At 47.4% G+C, this 24,426-nt stretch overlaps 1 protein-coding gene across 1 annotated transcript in view; it reads right to left on the bottom strand.

Annotated features, from left to right (window-relative positions):
* The window catches only part of USF3 (upstream transcription factor family member 3), a 36,165-nt gene extending 13,831 nt beyond the window's left edge, over positions 1-22,334 (bottom strand). The window contains exons 1-3 of the mRNA XM_063956801.1: positions 22,236-22,334; positions 4,705-4,823; positions 3,896-3,964 (exon numbers count right to left, since the gene is read on the bottom strand). Of these exons, the coding sequence (XP_063812871.1) occupies positions 3,896-3,942 (47 nt within the window). The 5' untranslated portion in view covers positions 3,943-3,964; positions 4,705-4,823; positions 22,236-22,334. The remainder of the gene's footprint in view (positions 1-3,895; positions 3,965-4,704; positions 4,824-22,235) is intronic.
* Positions 22,335-24,426: the final 2,092 nt, after the last annotated feature.

Below are 24,426 nucleotides of genomic sequence, written 5' to 3'. Positions count from 1 at the left end.
GAATAGTATAACCTAAGTAACAGTCTAAGGGGCCAGATGTACTAAGCCTTGAAAAGTGATGAAGTAGACAGAGCTAAAGGGGTCTATTCATGAAGCAGTGAAAAGTGAAGTGTGGAGAAGTGAGCAAGCGGAGAAGTTGCCCATGGCAACTTCTCCTAAGTCTCACTTCTCCACTCTTTTCGCTGCTTCATGAATAGACCCCAAAATACCAGCCAATTAGCTCCTATCTGCCATGTTACAGGCTCTGTTTGAATAATGACAGTTAGGAGCTGGTTGGTTGGTAGTTTATCACTCTCCACTTTATCACTTTTCAAGGCTTAGTACATCTGGACCTTAGGATTACAACATGGCTATTTACACACATACTGGCCCATTCTTGAGAAACAAATGCCACCGTCATTATTTTGAGCATTTGGCTAAAGATTCTATAATGCTAATGTCATGTGATCATTCTGAGCCAATGTACGGACAGCTGGCAGCTTAATGAGGTCACGCTGTATCATCAGCTCAGTCTCCTCGGCCAGTACATAGGCTGTTCACTCTCGCATTATTGCTCATGAATATTCGTAGCAGCCCAGAATTATTTATGAACATTTAGCGTCAGCATAATTCGTTGCACTTTACAATTGGGAACAAACCATAATAAAACGAGTCCGGGTAATAACAGACAGAGAGGTAGGAAGGCCCTGCTCGAAGGCTTGCACTCTACAGGGAAATAGCCATGTGATACACAAAGATAGGTGCTACCTACAGTATTGCAGAGGACCTTGGTGGGCTGTGTGATCCAGTCACACACCGATGTTGGCCTGGGATCAGGGAGATGTAAAGATGAAGAAAGATAAACTACTGTACCGTATCTAAAATTGTTTGTGGACTGTATAGAGGGGATGTAATACTCCTCTCACACCACCGCAATAACCCAGGTCACAGCAAAATAACCCGAGCCCGGTAACCCGGGAATCCATTCTAGGCAGCGAGCAGGTTGGACTCGGGAAGGATCGATATAAGGGCCAGTGTGAACGGCTGACCAGGTCATCTGACCCGAGTCCCGTTTACAGCCTAGGGAGGGACGGATCCCCGGCACCTGGTTATGATGTCATTTTCAAGTGCTGGCAGAACAGAAACACTCCACCTGTGTGTAATGTAACTGGGTCTGACCAGGGTTGGAGTTGCGGTGTTATTAGGGTCTGTCCTGGGTCTGACTTGGGTTGGAACAGTGTTCCAAATCCCGGGTCAGACGGACCAGACATTTTTGGTATGAAAGCGGTATAATTGGATAAAATAGCTTATGGAGGTTATGTTGGTGGTTCCGGAATTTGGTTAGCTGCCTGATGAGGCGAGTTATCAGGGAATGCTTGCAGGCTTGGAGACTAGAGGAAAGTCTTATTATGCGTGGGAGGGCATTCCACAGAGTGGGAGCAGTCCCGTAACCCTGAATGGGAACAGGTAGTGAGTGTGGATGAGAGACGCAGATGTTGTGCAGAACGGAGAGAGGTTAGTTATGTGCTGCCTGGTGAGAGTTTCTCTCATGTGTAGCTCTGTGTAGGAGACACCACCTGGCCTTGAGAATATACGCCACATAACGAACAGGTTGTGAGGTGAGATGGATAATAAGTTGGCTGCATGACCAAAGCTACCATAGATTATGTTATAAAGTGCAATAATATGAGCAATATTTTCAGGTATAGCCGAGCACTATGCTCTTTATTTCTGTACATACTGTAAGCCACAGCCAACATAAACGCTACTTTCAAACAAATCAGAACCAGTGACATCACTGAGAGTGCAGCCTATCCAGTCACTAGGAACCAGTAACATCACTGAGAGTGCAACCTATCCAGTCACTAGGAACTAGTGACATCACTGAGAGTGCAGCCTATCCAGTCACTAGGAACCAGTGACATCACTGAGAGTGCAGCCTATCCAGTCACTAAGAGCCAGTGACATAACTGAGAGTGCAGCCTATCCAGTCACTAGGAACCAGTGACATCACTGAGAGTGCAGCCTACCCAGTCACTAAGAGTCAGTGACATAACTGAGAGTGCAGCCTATCCAGTCACTAGGAACCAGTGACATCACTGAGAGTGCAGCCTATCCAGTCACTAGGAGCCGGTGACATCACTGAGAGTGCAGCCTATCCAGTCACTAGGAGCCGGTGACATCACTGAGAGTGCAGCCTATCCAGTCACTAGGAGCCAGTGACATCACTGAGTGCAGCCTATCCAGTCCCTAGGAACCAGTGACATCACTGAGAGTGCAGCCTATCCAGTCACTAGGAGCCAGTGACATCACTGAGAGTGCAGCCTATACAGTCACTAGGAACCAGTGATATCCCTGAGAGTGCAGCCTATCCAGTCCCTAGGAACCAGTGACATCACTGAGAGTGCAGCCTATCCAGTCACTAGGAGCCAGTGACATCACTGAGAGTGCAGCCTATACAGTCACTAGGAGCCAGTGACATCACTGAGAGTGCAGCCTATACCGTCACTAGGAACCAGTGACATCCCTGAGAGTGCAGCCTATCCAGTCACTAGGAACCAGTGACATCACTGAGAGTGCAGCCTATCCAGTCACTAGGAACCAGTGACATCACTGAGAGTGCAGTCTATCCAGTCACTAGGAACCAGTGACATCACTGAGAATGCAACCTATCCAGTCACTAGGAACCAGTGACATCACTGAGAGTGCAGCCTATCCAGTTACTAGGAGCCAATAACATTACTGCATAATGGTATAGACAGACATTCTGTGACTGAACCAGGAATATTTCAAACATTTTTACTGAGGTTGCGACAGGAATGCTAGTGACATATTCCATGTAGTAAGTGAGCCAGTTCATATGAATAACAGGTGAGAGATGGAGGACCTGAATGATTCAACTGCTGGGTACACACCTGGCTGACTTATCCACCGACCCACAGATCCACGGACCTGTAAGCTCTACACACTTACCAATGGTCTGAGGTGGATTCCTAAAATACAGAGCCATTCCTGCAATATGTCACTGAGCTACATCAAATACCCCCCTTCCGCAAGACTCTGTCCCCCTCTAGTGGCTGTTCTTATTACTGTATCTCTGGCCTGTGTTAGGTGTCCGCTGGACTCTGCCCCCTCTAGTAGCTGCTCTCATTATTGTATATCCGGCCTTTGGGGGTCAATAAGATCAGATCGCACGCTAGGTTTTTTTTGCAGCGCAGCAATCAGGTCAGAATTGCGCATGCACCGCAATGCGCAGGTGTGTCGCACAGGTACAAAGCGGATCGCTGCTGTGCAATGGGTTTTACGTAGAATCTATTCGCACAGCCGATCGCAAGGAGATTGACAGGAAGAGGGCGTTTGTGGGTGGCAACTGACCATTTTCTGGGAGTGTTTGGAAAAACGCAGGCGTGTCCAAGCGTTTGCAGGGCTGGTGTCTGACGTCAATTCCGTGCCCGGACAGGCTGATGTGATCGCAGCGGCTGAGTAAGTTCTGGGCTACTCAGAAATGGCACAAAGTGTTTTTTGTACCGCTCCGCTGTACATGCGTTTGCACACTTGCTCGGCTAAAATACACTCCCCGGTGGGCGGCGCCTATGCGAACGCTGGACTGCAAAAAAAACACTAGCGAGTGATCAGGTCTGAATTAGGCCCTATGTTAAGTGGGTATGTGAGCGGCCGCAAATCTTCAACGGTGACGGCAGAGGACCTTCAGAGGATTGTTCTGGGGGGGTTTCTCTGCATTTTGTGCTTTGTTTTGTATTAATGGAGGACGAGCTCTCTAGGACCCTGGACAGGTTCTTCTCAGGGTCCAAGCAATCTAGGAGCTCTATCTATATTGGGGGGGGTTCACCAACACTTAACTGTTAAGTGCCCTACAAAGCTTTAGTCGGATACGAGGTGCGCTGTGTCCGCTTACCTATGCTTGGTCTTGTCAGGACTTCCACTCTGAGTCATCTCCGGCATGCTTACATGCAGCGGCTGGCCACTGGGGGACAAGCAGAGGGAGACGGGTATTATACATACAAATACTTTCACTCCAGCAATACGATAAAGGAGGCTACGTCCTGCAGAGGTCACCAGCTACCCAGCCAGATTTATTCTCTCCATTAACAAGTAACGGATCTCCTGGTAACAAACAACGCTGGAGAAGCCCAGACAGGTAGCTGCTACCGTCATATATCCTGCAAGCCAGAGCGTAATGCGATACACGGGGGCTGAACTTAAATACGATGAGTTCAGCTCCATCCCCTAACTGAACAAGGCTACCCTCCTCTCCACCTGCCCCGTGCACAGTGCCCGCCCTCTTTACCCGTTATCCCGTCATCTCCCACTTCCCTCCAATCATTGTGCTCACGATGCACCTTACGTGTTATGACTCCAGGATATTTATTTTACTTTATTGTACTTCATTTACCATACACTTACCTACTGCTATGACCCCCCCTAACTACGCAACGCTGCCAACATCAGACCGGCTCCCAGCGCACTGGACAAGTTTTATGTTTTATGACAATGTTCCAGTTTTTCCGTTGATAAAGACCCCAACAAATTCCTACAGAGACCACGTTCCTCACTCCTATGGACCTCTCTACGTGTGGCCTCTATTACACGTCAAGGTACCGGAAGCATCTAACCATTTGTGGGATACAAGTATATGATCCATCCTACAAACGTGCCCCGAAAACCCCAATTCCCCATGTATCACAGATATGAGCCTCTCCTCACCTCCAACCTTAGGCCTGAGCGTATGGGGGTCTCACTCTGCTTTCACCAGCCCCATCTCTGCTCCTCCAGCAGATCTCCGGCCAGACAACGGGTCTTCTCATCCCTCATTCTACTGAAGCCTAAAGAGAGAGTTCTGAAGGGTTAGTAATGGGATGAAGACACCGGGTCACATAGAGACAGTGTCAGGCATTTGTTCCGAGACCTCCTGCTAATGATATAAGAAGCGATGCGTAAACGTGGGGTCACTGCTCGTGTCTCTGCCTTTTAATCTCCGTTCTCGTCCTAAGACACACAGCGACGCTAGTCACAAATGGCGGCTTACTATTGGCTGACCAATACGCTCTATTTGCTATAATGTTCAAGGACCCTCAGGCTCGCTTGGTGTTGCCGATGGGGTTTCCGGACCACAAAACAATTTATCGGCCAACCAGCTGGGCTCTACACCAGGAGCGAATGCCCTACAGGAGGCACAGTAAGTCCCTGCATCCCATAGCCAATAGAAACGCGGTTCACTTATCATCAAAGAAACCATATTATTTCTAACCAACTGGAAGTGCAAACAAATCCGGAGGGTGATTACAACTCATCACTAAGGTCACAGATTGGTGGGAATATTTTGGTTTGCATCCGGGCTAGTTGTACCTGAAGAATGGAGGGCGGAGTTACAGTTAAAGGGGCAGTACTGGTTAAAGACCGGCTGTGACATGAGTTTACCTTCTGTTAGCGCCAGCTACATGCTGCCCGTGTTAGTGGCCCTCAGGGTAGCCTGTCATAATAACTGTATGAACGCAGGTAGAGGCCACAGGAAGTGCATTACTATATGGTAACATTCTGGAATAAATATCCACAAATATTTTTTTTTTTTTTAAATCTATTCAGGATAATCTTGGAGAGAGATAAAGGGCCTAATTCAGATCTGGTCGCACGCAGGCGTTTTTTTTTGCACTGCTGCGACCAGGTAATTGGTGCCTACAGGGGAGGGGGTAATCGCTGTGCAGGGGAGCGATCGGGTGTACAGTGAGCTGCACAAACAAAAGTTTGTGCAGTTTCGGTACAGCTCAGGACTTACTCAGCTGCTGCAACGATCCGGGCCGGTGCCGACATCAGGAATACTCCTCCCGAACGCCCGGGCACGCCTGCGTTTTTCCGGACACTCCCTGGAAACGGTGAGTTGCCGCCCACGAACGCCTTCTGCCTGTCAATCTTCTTGCGATCGCTTTCTTCGTTAGTTCCGTCGCTGCCCGGCATCCCTGTCGCCGGCGGCCGACGCACTGCGATTTATACGCATGCGCTGTTCAGACCCGATCGCACGGCTGTGAAAAAAGGCAGTGTGCGATCAGGTCTGAATGACCCCCAAAGTACCAACCAATCTGATTCCAGAAGCTCACTGGCAGGAACTTCACACCTGAGACGAAGCAGCGACCAATGCCCAACTCCCTCACAGAAATATATACGTTATGGTAAGAACTTACAGTTGATAACGGTATTTCTCCTAAATCCACAGGATAACAATGGGATATGATGGAGCGACAGCGGATTGGCACCAAACGATCATGAGCTTTCAGTCCTCCCAGGATGCAACGGGCTCGTCCATAAATCCCCGCCCACTGGCTCAGGCAAATCAGTTGTATTCCAAAGCATTTAGGCAGGAGCATTATGTAGAGCCCTATTCAGGCGAAAAGAATACACATGCACACCCTTCCGTACAAGAAGGAAGAGGTTTAGGGAGTAGAAAGATCTTCAAATCAGGCGCGTCAGGGTGGGATCCCTGTGGAACGTGTGGACATAGGAGAAATACCGTTATCAACGGTAAGTTCTTACCATAATGTATATTTCTCCAGCAGGGTCCACAGGTTAGCCACAGGATAACATTGGGACTTCCCAAAGCAATTTTTAGTGGTGGGGACACTCCTGATTAGACAGGAGAACCTATCGCCCGAATTCAGCGTCACGAGAGGCAAAAGTATCCAAGGAGTAATGTCTAATGAATGTGTTAATGGAAGACCATGTGGCTGCCTTACATATCTGTTCTGCTGAAGCACCATGTTGTGCTGCCCATGAAGGACCTACCTTACGAGTAGAGTGAGCAGAGACATTATCCAGAACAGGGAGATCAGCACGAGAACATGCTTCTGAAATCGTCATTTGAAGCCATCTTGCCAGCGTCCGTTTAGTAGCAGGCCATCCTCTCTTGTGAAATCCGTGGAGAATGAAGAAAGAATCTGTCTTTCTGATGGCACTGGTGCGATCCACGTAGATCCTTAATGCCCGGACTACGTCCAGCGACGCATCTCCCGCAGAAAGTCCCGACACCTGAAAAGCCGGGACTACAATTTCTTCGTTAAGGTGGAATTTAGAAACCACCTTCGGAAGATACTCAGACCTAGTTCTTAGAACTGCTTTATCTGATAAAAAAAGTCAGAAAAGGAGAACGACAAGACAGCGCTCCTAAATCGGACACTCTTCTAGCTGATGCCATAGTCAGTAGAAAGAGAACTTTAGCTGTCAACCATTTAAGATCCACTTTATTAAGTGGTTCAAATGGAGCAACCTGAAGGGCTTTCAGGACTACATTTAAGTCCCAAGGCACTGTAGGAGGAACAAAGGGAGGCTGAATGCGCAGCATACCCTGGAAAAAAGTATGCACATCCTGTAAATTGGCAATTTTCTTTTGGAACCATACAGTCAATGCTGATACTAGTACTCTCACGGAAGCCACCTTCAAACCTTTATCCATTCCTGCCTGAAGGAAATCTAAGACTCTAGAAATTTGGAAAGATTTCGGGTCCATACTTCTTTCACTGCACCAATGAATATAGGCCTGCTATATTCGGTGATAAACACGAGCTGAGGAGGGTTTCCTTGCTCTGAGCATTGTTTGAACTAGCTGTTGTGAGAATCCTCTTGACTTCAGGACAGAGGTTTCAAGAGCCAAACAGTCAACGATAGTCAATCCAGATGCCTGTGGTAACAAGGACCCTGCATTAGTAGATCTGGACGTTGAGGGAGCAGAAGTGGAGCATCCATCGACATTCTCTGCAGATCTGTGTACCAATGCCTTCTGGGCCAAGCCGGAGCTATTAGAATTACGGCACCCTTTGCTTGCTTTATCATCCTCACCACCCTGGTAACAGGATGATTGGAGGAAACAGATACGCCAGATGAAACTCCCATTTCACTGACAGGGCGTACACAATGATCGCTCCGGGATCCTTTGTTCTTGACCCGTACATGGTTACTTTATTGTTCAGACGGGACGCCATGACATCTATCTCTGGCAAACCCCACTTGTCTACTAGAGTCGGAAAGATTTCCTGATGTAGAGCCCATTCGCTTGCTTGAATGGCGTGTCGACTGAGAAAGTCCGCTTCGCAGTTTAGGACTCCCAGAACGAATACTGCGGACAAGGCTGGAAGATGGAGTTCTGCCCATTCTAGTATGTGACTTACCTCCTTCATTGCTGTTTGACTGCGCGTTCCTCCTTGATGGTTGAGGTACGCCCCCACCGTTACATTGTCCGAGCAGATCTGGACTGGTCTTCCCTGAAGAGTGTCCTTTGCCTGAATCAATGCCATGTATATGGCCCAAAGTTCTAACAGATTTATTGACAGGCAACTTTCTTCTGCGGTCCATTGTCCCTGGAACCATAATCTCCCGGACACTGCTCCTCAGCCCTGAAGACTGGCATCTGTTGTCAGGATCTCCCAATCTGATATCCAAAAGGGTCTCCCTTTGTTTAGATGGGATGTTTGTAGCCACTAGGCTAATGACTTTCTTACCTTGTGTGAAAGTACCATAGTCTGTTTCTTTACTGTCTGATGTATTCCATTCCATCTGGCCAGAATCAGACGCTGCAAGAGGTCTTGAGTGGAATTGTGCATACTCCACCATGTTGAATGTTGACACCATCAAACCCATCAGGCGCATTGCTGCGTGGATTGATGTTGTTTGACTGTGTAACAACTCCTGAGTCCTTGACTGTACCTTGGCAAAAATATTTTCTGCAGACTTGAGTCCAGTACAGCCTCCAAGGGAGTCATCCATTGTCACGAAACTAGGGACGATTTTGCCCAATTTATGAGCCACCCATGCCTCTGCAGACATGTTATTGTCTGTTGGAGATGGCACAGGAGCAATTCATGCGACTGTGCCAGGACTAAAAGGTCGTCGAGGTATGGAAAAATTCTTATCCCCTGCTTGCGAAGATAAGCTGCCATAACCACCATAATCTTGGTAAACACTCTGGGTGCCGTGGCTAACCCAAAAGGTAATGCCTGGAACTGAAAATGTTGCTGGAGGATAGCGAACCTGAGATAGCACTGATGGGACAGTGCTATAGGAACATGTAGGTAAGCATCCTGAATATCCAGGGATACCATATAATCCCCTGGTTCCATGGCCAAAACTGTGGAGCGTAACGTCTCCATGTGAAACCGAGGCACCCAAATGTATTTGTTCAGCGTTTTGAGATTGAGAATTGTCCGGAATGACCCATTTGGCTTCTGAACCAAAAACAGTTTGGAGTAAAACCCCTGCCCACGTTGTGCAGGGGGTACTGGAATGATTACTCCTGACTGAAGCAATTTCTGAACTGCTTCTTGCAAAGCCCTGGCCTTCGTCTCTACCCGAGATGGGCTGGTGCAGAAGAACCTTCGAGGAGGATGCTTCTTGAAGGGAAAACATAACCCAGAGATACCACTTCTTGCACCCATGCATCTGTTGTAGACTGCTGCCATATCTGTGCAAACTGAAGAAGTCGGCCCCCTACCATGGAGGCCCGCACCATCAAACTGATGGCTTATTCTCTGGTTTTGAGGCTGGCGTTCTGGTAACCCATTGCTTTTTCGCCTTACCAAATTTATTGTATTGGGGCTGCTTACGATCACTTTTTCCTTTTGCTCTTCCTTGTGAACCAAAGGTCTGTAAGCTGGTCTGACCCTGGAAACTCAGTCTTAACTCTTTTGAGTCCTTTAAAATACAGGTGCCTTGGTTTTTAACACAGGCTCTGCTGAATCCTCTAAGGATAGAATGGCCTTTATTTCTCTAATTAGCTCAGCTATATCCACTGAGCTGAGACCTTCTACTTGTTCTTCGTATGCCGAAGTAGAGTATATAAAGCTTTCATCGTCCGATGAATCATCCTGTGTAGCCTATGAAGTTGACGGTTTACTTACTCTTGGTTTATCAGCTTGTCTTTTAGGAGAAGCTGGTGAGGGAAATGATATACCGTAAGTAGGGAGCTGCATGTATGGGTTATTAGTATACCCCATTCCTGGTAGTGAAGCTGTAGGAATTACCCGTTCAGCTATACTGGACACGGTCTGTGCAAACATAGCCCAAGGTGGATCTATCTGTACCTGACGTTGAACTGCCTTGTAATCTGCCGAAACGCAAAACAATTTGCACATAAACCATCCTGTACCAGATCCTGAGAGGATAATACCGTTTTGCAAGACAAACATGATATGAGTGTTGCTGTAAGTGTACCCGTCACCTTTGCCGCTCTTAGACATGATAAATAATCAGCACTTTCACAGTGTACTACACAATTTGTGACTGTAATCACTTTAACCTTCTAAAGTGATATCAATCTGACCCTACCCATGCATTAGCATTGAGGACCAGAGGAAACAACTGACAAACATATACTAAAGTCAGCAATCACACTAGCAGTTAGTCACAGGTTATATATTAGTCAAATGAGCACATAATCAACTACAAACACATTTTAAAGTATGTAGGCGTACATATTACTGAATTCTGTTTTATACAGATCTTAAAGTATTCAGATGCAATGCGAAGAAAACCACAGTAATGTACACAGACTCATATGCAATAGGCACTTAAATTTAACTATTCATACTGACAAAAGTAGATGGAAATTTAGTGCTCTATAACCCGTACTCAGAGTGGGATACAGGGAGACTCACCTCACTTCCAAGATCGATCAATACGTTAGCGAACGCTGAGTGGATCCAGACGCTACTAGTGTACACTGCCGCTCCGGAAACTTTTAAGTGGACACAGATGCACTGTGCATACAGACGTACTGTTCATACAGACGCCTGTGCTGCGACCGGGTCTCCTTGCGGTAGCGCTTAGTGAACACAGACGCAGTGAGGTAACAGTTCATGGCGGTAGACTCGCGGAAACTGGTCACGAACTGGGGAGAGGGGCGACCAGGAGAGCGTCTAACTCCCTCCTGCTGACATCAACCCTAGGGATCGCAGCCTCATACTAATCCTGGTGCCTTATGATCCCAAAGGCCTAGCACTGGAGCACCCGTGGTGGTGGCGCATCAGCTACTGTTTGGTAGTCTCCTCCCAATACAGTGCGGCTGTGTCCGTATTCCGACTACATGGAACCGATACCTTACCTTCTCCCCGTGCTCCGGCGACAGCCTGGTAACGTCTTTTAGTATATCCGACACAGATGCCCGTGGGACAGCACTGTATGCATGGGTAAGCATTGTTGCAACCCGGCGGAGAGTTGTGGAAGCGACTCTTTCCAATATGCGTATAAGAAGCTGTTAAGAAAGATCGCGCAAAACATAGTAAGACTATAAAATAAGAATTTACTCACCGGTAATTCTATTTCTCGTAGTCCGTAGTGGATGCTGGGAACTCCGAAAGGACCATGGGGAATAGCGGGCTCCGAAGGAGGCTGGGTACTCTAGAAAGATTTATGACTACCTGGTGTGCACTGGCTCCTCCCACTATGACCCTCCTCCAAGCCTCAGTTAGGATACTGTGCCCGGACGAGCTGACATAATAAGGAAGGATTTTGAATCCCGGGTAAGACTCATACCAGCCACACCAATCACACCGTACAACTCGTGATACTATATCCAGTTTGACAGTATGAAAAACACTGAGCCTCTCAACAGATGGCTCAACAATAACCCGATTTAGTTAACAATAACTATGTACAAGTATTGCAGATAAACCGCACTTGGGATGGGCGCCCAGCATCCACTACGGACTACGAGAAATAGAATTACCGGTGAGTAAATTATTATTTTCTCTGACGTCCTAGTGGATGCTGGGAACTCCGAAAAGGACCATGGGGATTATACCAAAGCTCCCAAACGGGCGGGAGAGTGCGGATGACTCTGCAGCACCGAATGAGAGAACTCCAGGTCCTCCTCAGCCAGGGTATCAAATTTGTAGAATTTTGCAAACGTGTTTGCCCCTGACCAAGTAGCTACTCGGCAAAGTTGTAAAGCCGAGACCCCTCGGGCAGCCGCCCAAGATGAGCCCACCTTCCTTGTGGAATGGGCATTGACAGATTTTGGCTGTGGCAGGCCTGCCACAGAATGTGCAAGCTGAATTGTACTACAACTCCAACGAGCAATAGTCTGCTTAGAAGCAGGAGCACCCATCTTGTTGGGTGCATACAGAACAAACAGCGAGTCAGACTTTCTGACTCTAGCCGTCCTGGAAACCTATATTTTCAGGGCCCTGACAACGTCTAACAACTTGGAGTCCTCCAAGTCCCTAGTAGCCGCAGGCACCACAATAGGCTGGTTCAGGTGAAAACGCTGACACCACCTTAGGGAGAAACTTGGGACGAGTCCTCAATTCTGCCCTATCCATATGGAAAATCAGATAAGGGCTTTTACAAGATAAAGCCGCCAATTCTGATCCTCGCCTGGCCGAAGCCAAGGCCAATAACATGACCACTTTCCACGTGAGATATTTCAGATCCACGGTTTTTAGTGGCTCAAACCAATGTGAATTTAAGAAACTCAGCACCACGTTGAGATCCCAAGGTGCCACAGGAGGCACAAACGGGGGCTGAATATGCAGCACTCCTTTTACAAATGTCTGAACTTCAGGTACTGAAGCTAGTTCTTTTTGAAAGAAAATCAACAGAGCCGAGATCTGTACCTTAATGAAGCCTAGTTTTAGGCCCATATTCACTCCTGCTTGCAGGAAATGCATAAATCAACCTAGTTGAAATTCCTCTGTTGGGGCCTTTTCGGCCTCACCATGCAACATATTTCCGCCATATGTGGTGATAATGATTTGCCGTAACACCGTTCCTGGCTTTAATAAGCGTAGAAATGACTTCCTCCGGAATGTCCTTTTCCTTCAGGAACCGGCGTTCAACCGCCATGCCGTCAAACGTAGTCGCAGCAAGTTTAGGAACAGACAGGGCCCCTGCTGCCGCAGGTCCTGTCTGAGCGGCAGAGGCCATGGGTCCTCTGATATAATTTCTTGAAGTTCTGGGTACCAAGCTCTTCTTGGCCAATCCGGAACCACGAGTATCGTTCTTACTCCTCGCCTTCTTATTATTCTCAGTACCTTTGGTATGAGAGGCAGAGGGGGGAACACATAAACCGACTGGTACACCCACGGTGTTACCAGAGCGTCCACAACTATCGCCTGAGGGTCCCTTGACCTGGCGCAATATCTTTTATAGCTTTTTGTTGAGGCGGGATGCCATCATGTCCACCTGTGGCCTTTCCCAAAGGTGTACAATCCTTTGGAAGACTTCTGGATGAAGTCCCCACTCTCCCGGGTGGAGGTCGTGTCTGCTGAGAAGATCTGCTTCCCAGTTGTCCACTCCGGGAATGAACACTGCTGACAGTGCTAACACATGATTTTCCGCCCATCGGAGAATCCTTGTGGCTTCTGCCATCGCCATCCTGCTTCTTGTGTCGCCCTGTTGGTTTACATGGGCGACCGCCGTGATGTTGTCTGATTGGATCAGTACCGGCTGGTTTTGAAGCAGAGGCCTTGCCTGACCCAGGGCATTGTAACTGGCCCTCAGTTCCAGAATATTTATGTGTAGAGAAGTCACCTAACTTGACCAAAGTCCTTGGAAGTTTCTTCCCTGTGTGACTGCCCCCAGCCTCAAAGGCTGGCCTCCATGGTCACTAGGACCTAGTCCAGTATGTCGAACCTGCGGCCCTCCTTAAGATGGGCACTCTGCAGCCACCATTGTAGAGATAACCCTGTCTCCAAGGACCAGGGTATCAGCCGATGCATTTGAAGATGCGATCCGGACCACTTGTCCAACAGGTCCCACTGAAAAGTTCTTGCATGGAACCTGCTGAATGGGATTGCTTCGTAGGAAGCTACCATTTTTCCCAGGACTCGCGTGCAATGATGCACCGATACCTGTTTTGGCTTCAGGAGGTCTCTGACTAGAGATGACAGCTCCTTGGCTTTCTCCTCCCGGAGAAACACTTATTTCTGGTCTGTGTCCAGAACCATCCCCAGGAACAGTAGACGTGTCATAGGAACCAGCTGTGACTTTGGACTGTTTAGAATCCAACCCTGCTGTTGTAGCACTTTCCAAAATAGTGCTACCCCGACTAGCAACTACTCCTTGGACCTCGCCCTTATAAGGATATTGTCCAAGTACGGGATAATTAAAACTCCCTTTTTTCGAAGGAGTATCATCATTTCGGCCATTACCCTGGTAAACACCCTCGGTGCCTTGTACAGTCCCAACGGCAGTGTCTGGACTTGGTAATAGTAATCCTGTACCACAAATCTGAGGTACTCCTGGCGAGGATGGTAAATGGGGACATGCAGGTAAGCATCCTTGATGTCCCGGGATACCATGTAATCCCCCTCGTCCAGGCTTGCAATAACCGCCCTGAGCGATTCCATCTTGAACTTGAATTTTTTTATGTATGTGTTCAAGGATTTTAATATAAAATGGGTCACACCGAACCATGCGGTTTCGGTACCCCAACCCGTGTAGAATAGTTACCCCGTCCTTGTTGAAGTAGGGGCACTTGAGTATTACCTGCTGGGAATACTGCTTATTAATTGCCTCTAGTACAGCCTCCCTGCCTGAGGGAGTTGTCGGCAAGCCATATTCTAGGAAACGGCTGGGGGGAGATATCTCGAATTCCAGCTTGTACCCCTGAAATACTACTTGAAAGATACAGGGATCCACCTGTGAGCGAGCCCACTGATCGCTGAAATTTTTTTGAAACGGCCCCCCACCTTACCTGGCTACACCTGTGGAGCCCCCGCGTCATGCTGTGGACTCAGAGGAAGCGAGAGAAGAATTTTGATTCTGGGAGCAGGCTGACTGGTGCAGCTTTTTCCCTCTTCCCTTGTCTCTGTACAGAAGGGAAAACGCCTTTGACCCGCTTGCTTTTCTGAAGCCGAAAGGACTGTACCTGATAATACAGTGCTTTCTTAGTCTGTGAGGAAACCTGAGGTAAAAATATTTCTTCCCAGCTGTGGCTGTGGATACGAGGTCCCAGAGACCATCCCCAAATAATTCCTCACCCTTATAAGGCAGAATCTCTATGCGCCTTTTAAAGTCAGCATCACCTGTCCAGTGACAGGTCTCTAATACCCTCCTGACAGAATGGACATTACATTCATTTTGGATGCCAGACGGCAAAATATCCCTCTGTGCATCCCTCATATACAAGACGACGTCTTTAATATGTTCTCATGTTTGACAGGGTCACCAACCACGCTGCAGCAGCACGATCTGCAGGTCTCAGTCTAGTACCTGAGTGTGTAAATACAGACTTCAGGATAGCGTCCTGCTTTTTATCAACAGGTACCTTCAAAGTGGCCGTTCCTAAAACGGCAGTGCCACCTTTTTTGACAACCGTGTGAGCGCCTTATCCACCCTAGGGGATATCTCCCAGCGTAATTTATCCTCTGGCGGGAAAGGGTACGCCATCAGTAACTTTTTAGAAATTACCAGTTTCTTATCGGGGGAACACACGCTTTTCACACACTTCATTCATTCATCTGATGGGGGAACAAAACACTGCCTGCTTTTTCTCCCCAAACATAAAACCCATTTTTAAAAGTACTTAGGTTAATGTCAGAAATGTGTAACACATTTTTTATTGCCGGGATCAAGTCACGGATGTTCCTAGTGGATTGTGTATATGTCTTAACTTTGTCGACACTGGAGTCAGACTCCGTGTCGACATCTGTGTCTGCCATCTGAGTGAGCAGGCGTTTTTGAGCCCCTGATGGCCTTTGAGACGCCTGGGCAGGCGCGGGCTGAGAAGCCGGCTGTCCCACAGCTGTTACGTCATCCACCCTTTTATGTAAGGAGTTGACACTGTCGGTTAATACCTTTCACCTAACCATCCACTCTGGTGTCGGCCCCACAGGGGGCGACATCACATTTATCGGCATCTGCTCCGTCACCATATAAGTCTCCTCATCAAACTTGTCGACACAGCCGTACCGACACACCGCACACACACAGGGAATGCTCTGACTGAGGACAGGACCCCACAAAGCCCTTTGGGGAGACAGAGAGAGAGTATGCCAGCACACACCAGAGCGCTATATAATGTGGGGATTAACACTAACAGAGTGAATTTTCCCGAATAGCTGCTTGTATATACAATATTGCGCCTAAATTTAGTGCCCCCCCTCTCTTTTTAACCCTTTGAGCCTGAAAACTATAGGGGAGAGCCTGGGGAGCTTTCTTCCAGCTGCACTGTGAAGAGAAAATGGCGCCAGTGTGCTGAGGGAGATAGCTCCGCCCCTTTTTCGCGGACTTTTCTCACGCTTTTTTATGGATTCTGGCAGGGGTATTTATCACATATATAGCCTCTGGGGCTATATATTGTGATTGTTTTGCCAGCCAAGGTGTTTTTATTGCTTCTCAGGGCGCCCCCCCCCCAGGCCCTGCACCCTCAGTGACCGGAGTGTGAAGTGTGTATGAGGAGCAATGGCGCACAGCTGCAGTGCTGTGCGCTACCTTGGTGAAGACAGAAGTCTTCATGCCGCCGATTTTCCGGACCTCTTCTTGCTTCTGGCTCTGTAAGGGGGACGGCGGCGCGGCTCCGGGACCGAACATCAAGGCTGGGCCTGCGGTCGATCCCTCTGGAGCTAATGGTGTCCAGTAGCCTAAGAAGCCCAATCCGGCTGCAAGCAAGCGAGTTCGCTTCTTCTCCCCTTAGTCCCTCGCTGCAGTGAGCCTGTTGCCAGCAGGTCTCACTGAAAATAAAAAACCTAAGTCTATACTTTCTTTCTAAGGGCTCAGGAGAGCCCCTAGTGTGCATCCAACCTCGGCCGGGCACGAAATCTAACTGAGGCTTGGAGGAGGGTCATAGTGGGAGGAGCCAGTGCACACCAGGTAGTCTGAAATCTTTCTAGAGTGCCCAGCCTCCTTCGGAGCCCGCTATTCCCCATGGTCCTTTCGGAGTTCCCAGCATCCACTAGGACGTCAGAGAAAAATAAAAAGAATGTCTCGCTTAAAAGGGAGCACCTCCAGGGTCTTCTTAGAGCCCAGATCCACTAACCAGGACCTCAGCCAGAGAATCCGGCAAGCCAAAATGAACGTAGTAGAAGTCTTGGCTGCCAGAATACCGGCATCAGAAGCCGACTCTTTAATATAATGAGAAGCTGTGACAATATACGAGAGACATTGTCTAGCATGATCAGAAGCGTTGGAAGGCAGCTCAGCTTCCAACTCCTGAGCCCACGCTTCAATAGCCTCTGCAGCCCAAGTCGCTGCAATGGTGGGCCGATGCGCAGCATCTGCAAGGGTGTAAATCGCCTTTAAACAACCCTCCACACGCTTATCCGTCGGTTCTTTCAGAGAAGTGACGGTAGTGACAGGCAGAGCTGAGGATGCTACCAGCCGCACCACCTGCGAATCCACTGGCGGGGGTGTCTCCCAATTTTTACTTGGCTCTTCAGCGAGGGGATAGCGTGCCAGCATCTTCTAGTGAGGCGTGAATTTCTTTCCTGGATTTTCCCAGGATTCCTGACGTATGTCAACTAAATGGTCAGAATGAGGTAAAACTTGTTTCACCACTTTCTGACATTTAAACCTGTCCGGTTTCTTAGGGGCAGTCTCAGGCTCTGGGTCATCAGTAATTTGAAGAATTATCCTGATAGCCTCCAACAAGTCAGGAACATCCACCTGTGAAACAGATTCCCCATCAGAATGATCAGTATCAGTGTCTGTGGGGTCAGTATATACGCCGTCCTCATCAGACGAGGTGTCTGGGACGTTGGTGGATTGTGAGGAAGTAATGGCCCGCTTAGAGGACTCCTTGGTCTTAGGCGGGCGAGGGTTAGATTTGTGTTTAGTCAATGATTGGTTCAATTGCTGATTGGACAGTTGATCTGCCCATGGCGGATTAACTGCAGGGACCATAAGCGGTTGCACCGGCACAGGAGGTCCCATAAGGGGCATAAGTCTAGTTACCAGCGTATTCAATAACGTGGAGAAAGTAGCCCAAGGTGGGTCATTTTGAACCCCCGTTGCCACAGTTCCACTGAGAGGAAGGGAACCCCCAGAACCAGAACCCTCTGCTGATATTTTTTACTGAAACATGTCTGCAGCGTCATATCCACGCAATGCGGGATCAGCCCCAGCTTCGTTGCCCTTTGCAGTCAACATATCTGAAAGCTCAATTTAAGGCAACACAGTACAATATCAGCAGCACAATACCTGACAAGAACCTCCTGTGCAGTGTATCAGCACAAACAGGGAATTCTAGATGTATATGGTGACTAAAAATCACAGAGAAAAATACACAGTAAGTATATCCTGTGAACTACCTATATTAAATAATAAACCGGACGCACTTAGCCCCCTCAGGTTACACAATAGCAATCTGAGTGAGATACACGAAATGGAAGCCAAACAGCAGCTATATGCACACACAGTCACATTGTACAATGCAGAAATTATGACATGCAATAAAACTGCACTGGACTAGCAATACAAAGTAGTACTATGTATAGCTATACACTCAATAGATATAACAATGCACAGTAAAGACTGGATGTATATCACAGGGTACTTGTACTATATAAACCTGACTAAATGCACTTTTTCTTAACTAACACTGTCAACAGACATGTAGAATACTAAAGTGTCCTGTAAAATGCACAGCGCTGACATGCAGGCGGCTTTACAGAGGACGATTTGCCCAAACAGTCCCAGGATCAGCTCAGCTTGACCTAATGGCGCCCAAACGCTGACAGGGAGTGAGGGAGAGAGTGACATGCAGCTCCAGGGCGGGAACATTTACTCTAAATGGCGCCCTGGGGGAGGGGCTACAGGTCAAAGGCTTATCCCCCTGCTGGACTTCACCACCGGGTACTGTGGGCTTAAATAAACTGTTTTATGAGAGAAAACCGACCTGTGCCCATGCCCTGGTGGTCTAGTGGGGTCCCTGTACTGCCACAGTGTCCACACCAGCGCGCGCGGCCCGCCTCCACCCAGCCGCGCAGGATTGCGATTTCCAGCGGGTCCTGCCTGGGGGACCCACTTACCTCATCCCTGAGTGCAGCCACGCGATCCAGGAGAGCTGTGGTGGTGTGTGTGGCTGACTGATGAAAACCAGAGCCTCTGCTGTAAGTACCCGGCAACCAGGGCACGGGAGTGTACAGCGCCGCTGGGGGAGGTGATGGAGCTGCAGTAGGAGATGTCTGTCTGACATCTAACACAGACAGTGCCTCTGCTGCTGCCCTTGAAGTCTTCAATATTCACTTATAAAAGCTCTTCTAAGGGCTGCTGGAGCAGCCCTGCCTGTAGTATGTAGTATGCACTGCATGGCACCAACTACAAAACTGAGCTCCTGTGCACGGAGGCGGGGTTATAGAGGAGGCGGCGCTATGCATTCTGGGAACAGTCAAAGCTTTTAGCCTGTTGGTGCCTTGGATCAAGATCTACTGTACCCCGCAGCAGAAATAGTACATACATATGTGGAGTACACACAGATATGCAGCAACACACATGATATAGATATACAGTACACACACACACACACACACATGTATACTGTAACATATACATGAGATACAGAAGCAAAGTACACATACAGACAGTATGCAGATATAGATGCACAGTACACACACACATACAGAGAATACGCAGATATAGATGCACAGTACACACACATACAGACAGTACAGATATAGATGCACAGTACACATACAGACAATACAGATATAGATGCACAGTATATATACAGACCGTACACATATATAGATGCACAGTACACACACAGACAGTACACATATATAGATGCACAGTACACATACAGACAGTACACAGATATAGATGCACAGTATATATACAGACCGTACACATATATAGATGCACAGTACACACACAGACAGTACACATATATAGATGCACAGTACACATACAGACAGTACACATATATAGATGCACAGTACACATACAGACAGTACAGATATATAGATGCACAGTACACATACAGACAGTACAGATATATAGATGCACAGTACACATACAGATAGTACAGATATATAGATGCACAGTACACATACAGACAGTACAGATATATAGATGCACAGTACACATACAGACAGTACACATATATAGATGCACAGTACACATACAGACAGTACACATATATAGATGCACAGTACACATACAGACAGTACACATATATAGATGCACAGTACACATACAGACAGTACACATATATAGATGCACAGTACACATACAGACAGTACAGATATATAGATGCACAGTACACATACAGACAGTACAGATATATAGATGCACAGTACACATACAGACAGTACAGATATATAGATGCACAGTACACATACAGACAGTACAGATATATAGATGCACAGTACACATACAGACAGTACAGATATATAGATGCACAGTACACATACAGACAGTACAGATATATAGATGCACAGTACACATACAGACAGTACAGATATATAGATGCACAGTACACATACAGACAGTACAGATATATAGATGCACAGTACACATACAGACAGTACAGATATATAGATGCACAGTACACATACAGACAGTACAGATATATAGATGCACAGTACACATACAGACAGTACAGATATATAGATGCACAGTACACATACAGACAGTACAGATATATAGATGCACAGTACACATACAGACAGTACAGATATATAGATGCACAGTACACATACAGACAGTACAGATATATAGATGCACAGTACACATACAGACAGTACAGATATATAGATGCACAGTACACATACAGACAGTACAGATATATAGATGCACAGTACACATACAGACAGTACAGATATATAGATGCACAGTACACATACAGACAGTACAGATATATAGATGCACAGTACACATACAGACAGTACAGATATATAGATGCACAGTACACATACAGACAGTACAGATATATAGATGCACAGTACACATACAGACAGTACAGATATATAGATGCACAGTACACATACAGACAGTACAGATATATAGATGCACAGTACACATACAGACAGTACAGATATATAGATGCACAGTACACATACAGACAGTACAGATATATAGATGCACAGTACACATACAGACAGTACAGATATATAGATGCACAGTACACATACAGACAGTACAGATATATAGATGCACAGTACACATACAGACAGTACAGATATATAGATGCACAGTACACATACAGACAGTACAGATATATAGATGCACAGTACACATACAGACAGTACAGATATAGGTGCACAGTACACATACAGACAGTACAGATATAGGTGCACAGTACACACGTATAGATGCACAGAACACACACGTACAGACAGTATAGATATAAATGCACAGTACACATACAGACAGTATAGATATAAATGCACAGTACACATACAGACAGTATAGATATAAATGCACAGTACACACAGTACAAATATAGATGCACAGTACACACACACACACAGACAGTACAGATATAGGTGCACAGTACTCACACATACAGTACACAGATATAGATGCACAGTACACACATAAAGACAGTACAGATATAGATGCACAGTACACACACACATACAGACAGTACAGATATAGATGCACAGTACACAGGTATAGATGCACAATACTCATACAGACAATACACAGATATAGACAGTACACATATATAGATGCACAGTATACATACAGACAGTACACATATATAAATGCACAGTACACACACAGTACAGATATAGATGCACAGATCACAGATATAGATGCACAGTACACACACACACACACACACACACACACACACACACACAGTACAGATATAGATGCACAGTACACACACATACAGTACACAGATATAGATGTACAGTACACAGGTATAGACGCACAGTACACACACAGAGACAGTACAGATATAGATGCACAGTACACACACATACATACATACATACAGTACAGATATAGATGCACAGTACACACACAGTACAGCTATAGATGCACAGTACACAGGTATAGATGCAAAGTACACACACACACACACACACACAGACAGACAGTACACAGGTATAGATGCACAGTACACACACATATAGTACACAGGTATAGATGCACAGTACACATACACACCCATACAGACAGTACACAGGTATAGATGCACAGTACACACACATTCAGTACACAGGTATAGATGCACAGTACACACACATATAGTACACACACATACTGTACACAGATATAGATGCACAGTACACACACATACAGTACACAGATATAGATATACAGTACACACACACATACTATATAGATGCAGTGTACACACTGACCTCCTTCCATCCGGGTCTGCAGCCAGACAGACTGAGTCTCTTCCGCCTGCTGCAGCCTCTTCCTGGTTACCCCCAGCGCGCTTGCGCGTCCTCTCTGGGCTCTGCGCCGGTCAGCAGGCGTGTGGGGGGAAGATCGGCGGGACGGATCAGTGAGATCCACAGTTGATTGGCTAGTCCTGAGTGTGGGGCAGCCCACATAGCGGTGACGCGGCGGGTCCTAGTGCGCTCCGGATCCATCACTACACCTGGCACCGGCTATTGAGGATGTGCCATGCATGCTCACCAGGTGACCTACCCTCCACCACCACATTTACCCACTTACCTGCGGCTGGCAAAATGTTACACCGGGAATACAGACGTGCTGCGAGCACTTACTGGCACATCACTGAGGCATGAGGCACTCTGTGCCTCAGTGGTGTCTTTAGTTCAAAGGGAGTACGCAGACCCTCCAACGTGACCCGCCCCACTAGGTACAAAAATGCTCTGTTCCTGGACTTCCCTCTTAATTTATGATTTCCATCACCTGTGTTGAACTCGTTAAATGATAAGAAAGCTGTTTCTTCACAGGTGATGGCAATAATAAAGTAAGAGGGAAGTCCAGAAACAGAGCATTTTGTACCTAGTGGGGCGGGTCATGTTGGAGGGTATGGAGTACATATAATCTGGTGTAATCCGTGGGCAGGTGTTGAGGACAACATTTAGGCAGTGTGTTTCCAGCTCCTAGTATATCTATCTATCTATCTATCTATATATATATATATATATATCTATATATATATATATATATATAATAATTTTGGGGGCGCATCAGTCATACTTGCCTACCTGACCCTCTCCATGAGGGAGAAAATGCTCTGTTCCTGGACTTTCCTGGTAATGTATGATTGCCATCACCTGTGGTGAAACACCTTTCTTATCAATTACCCAGCTCACCACAGGTGATGGCAATCATACATTACCAGGAAAGTCCAGGAACAGAGCATTTTCTCCCTCATGGAGAGGGTCAGGTAGGCAAGTATGGCGCATCTTATCAAATTCACTAGTAATCTTGAGGGAGCATGGGCCAGATGCCTCGTGCCTCAACAGTGCCGCTATTTCCAATTTCTCTGACGTCCTAGTGGATGCTGGGAACTCCGTAAGGACCATGGGGAATAAACGGCTCCGCAGGAGACTGGGCACATCTAAAGAAAGATTTAGGACTATCTGGTGTGCACTGGCTCCTCCCCCTATGACCCTCCTCCAAGCCCCAGTTAGATTTCTGTGCCCGGCTGAGCTGGATGCACACTAGGGGCTCTCCTGAGCTCCTAGAAAGAAAGTATAATTTAGGTTTTTTATTTTACAGTGAGACCTGCTGGCAACAGGCTCACTGCACCGAGGGACTAAGGGGAGAAGAAGCGAACCTACCTAAGTGGTGGTAGCTTGGGCTTCTTAGGCTACTGGACACCATTAGCTCCAGAGGGATCGCACACAGGACCCGACCTCGTCGTCCGTTCCCGGAGCCGCGCCGCCGTCCCCCTTACAGAGCCAGAAGCAAGAAGGTCCGGAAAATCGGCGGCTGAAGACTTCTGTCTTCTCCAAGGTAGCGCACAGCACTGCAGCTGTGCGCCATTGCTCCTCATGCACACCACACACTTCGGTCACTGATGGGTGCAGGGCGCTGGGGGGGGGCGCCCTGAGCAGCAATAAATAACACCTTGGCTGGCAAACTGACACCATATATAGCCCCAGAGGCTATATAGGTGTATATTAACCCCTGCCAGAAATATTAAAATAGCGGGAGAAAGCCTGCCGAAAAAGGGGCGGAGCCATCTCCCTCAGCACACTGGCGCCATTTTCCCTCACAGCTTCGCTGGAAGGATCGCTCCCTGGCTCTCCCCTGCAGTCCTGCACTACAGAAAGGGTAAAAAAGAGAGGGGGGGCACAAATTTAGGCGCAGTATAATATATATATGCAGCTATATGGGGAAAACACTCTTTATAGGTGATATCCCTGTGGTATATAGCGCTCTGGTGTGTGCTGGCATACTCTCCCTCTGTCTCCCCAAAGGGCTTTGTGGGGTCCTGTCCTCTGTCAGAGCATTCCCTGTGTGTGTGCTGTGTGTCGGTACCGCTGTGTCGACATGTATGATGAGGAAAATGATGTGGAGGCAGAGCAAATGCCTGTAAATGTGTTGTCACCCCCTGAGGGGTCG

This window comes from Pseudophryne corroboree, chromosome 2, assembly GCF_028390025.1.
Source record: "Pseudophryne corroboree isolate aPseCor3 chromosome 2, aPseCor3.hap2, whole genome shotgun sequence".
NCBI classification, from domain to species: domain Eukaryota; kingdom Metazoa; phylum Chordata; class Amphibia; order Anura; family Myobatrachidae; genus Pseudophryne; species Pseudophryne corroboree.
Note: the sequence above shows the minus strand (reverse complement) of the source record. Positions and strands in the feature narration are given on the sequence as shown.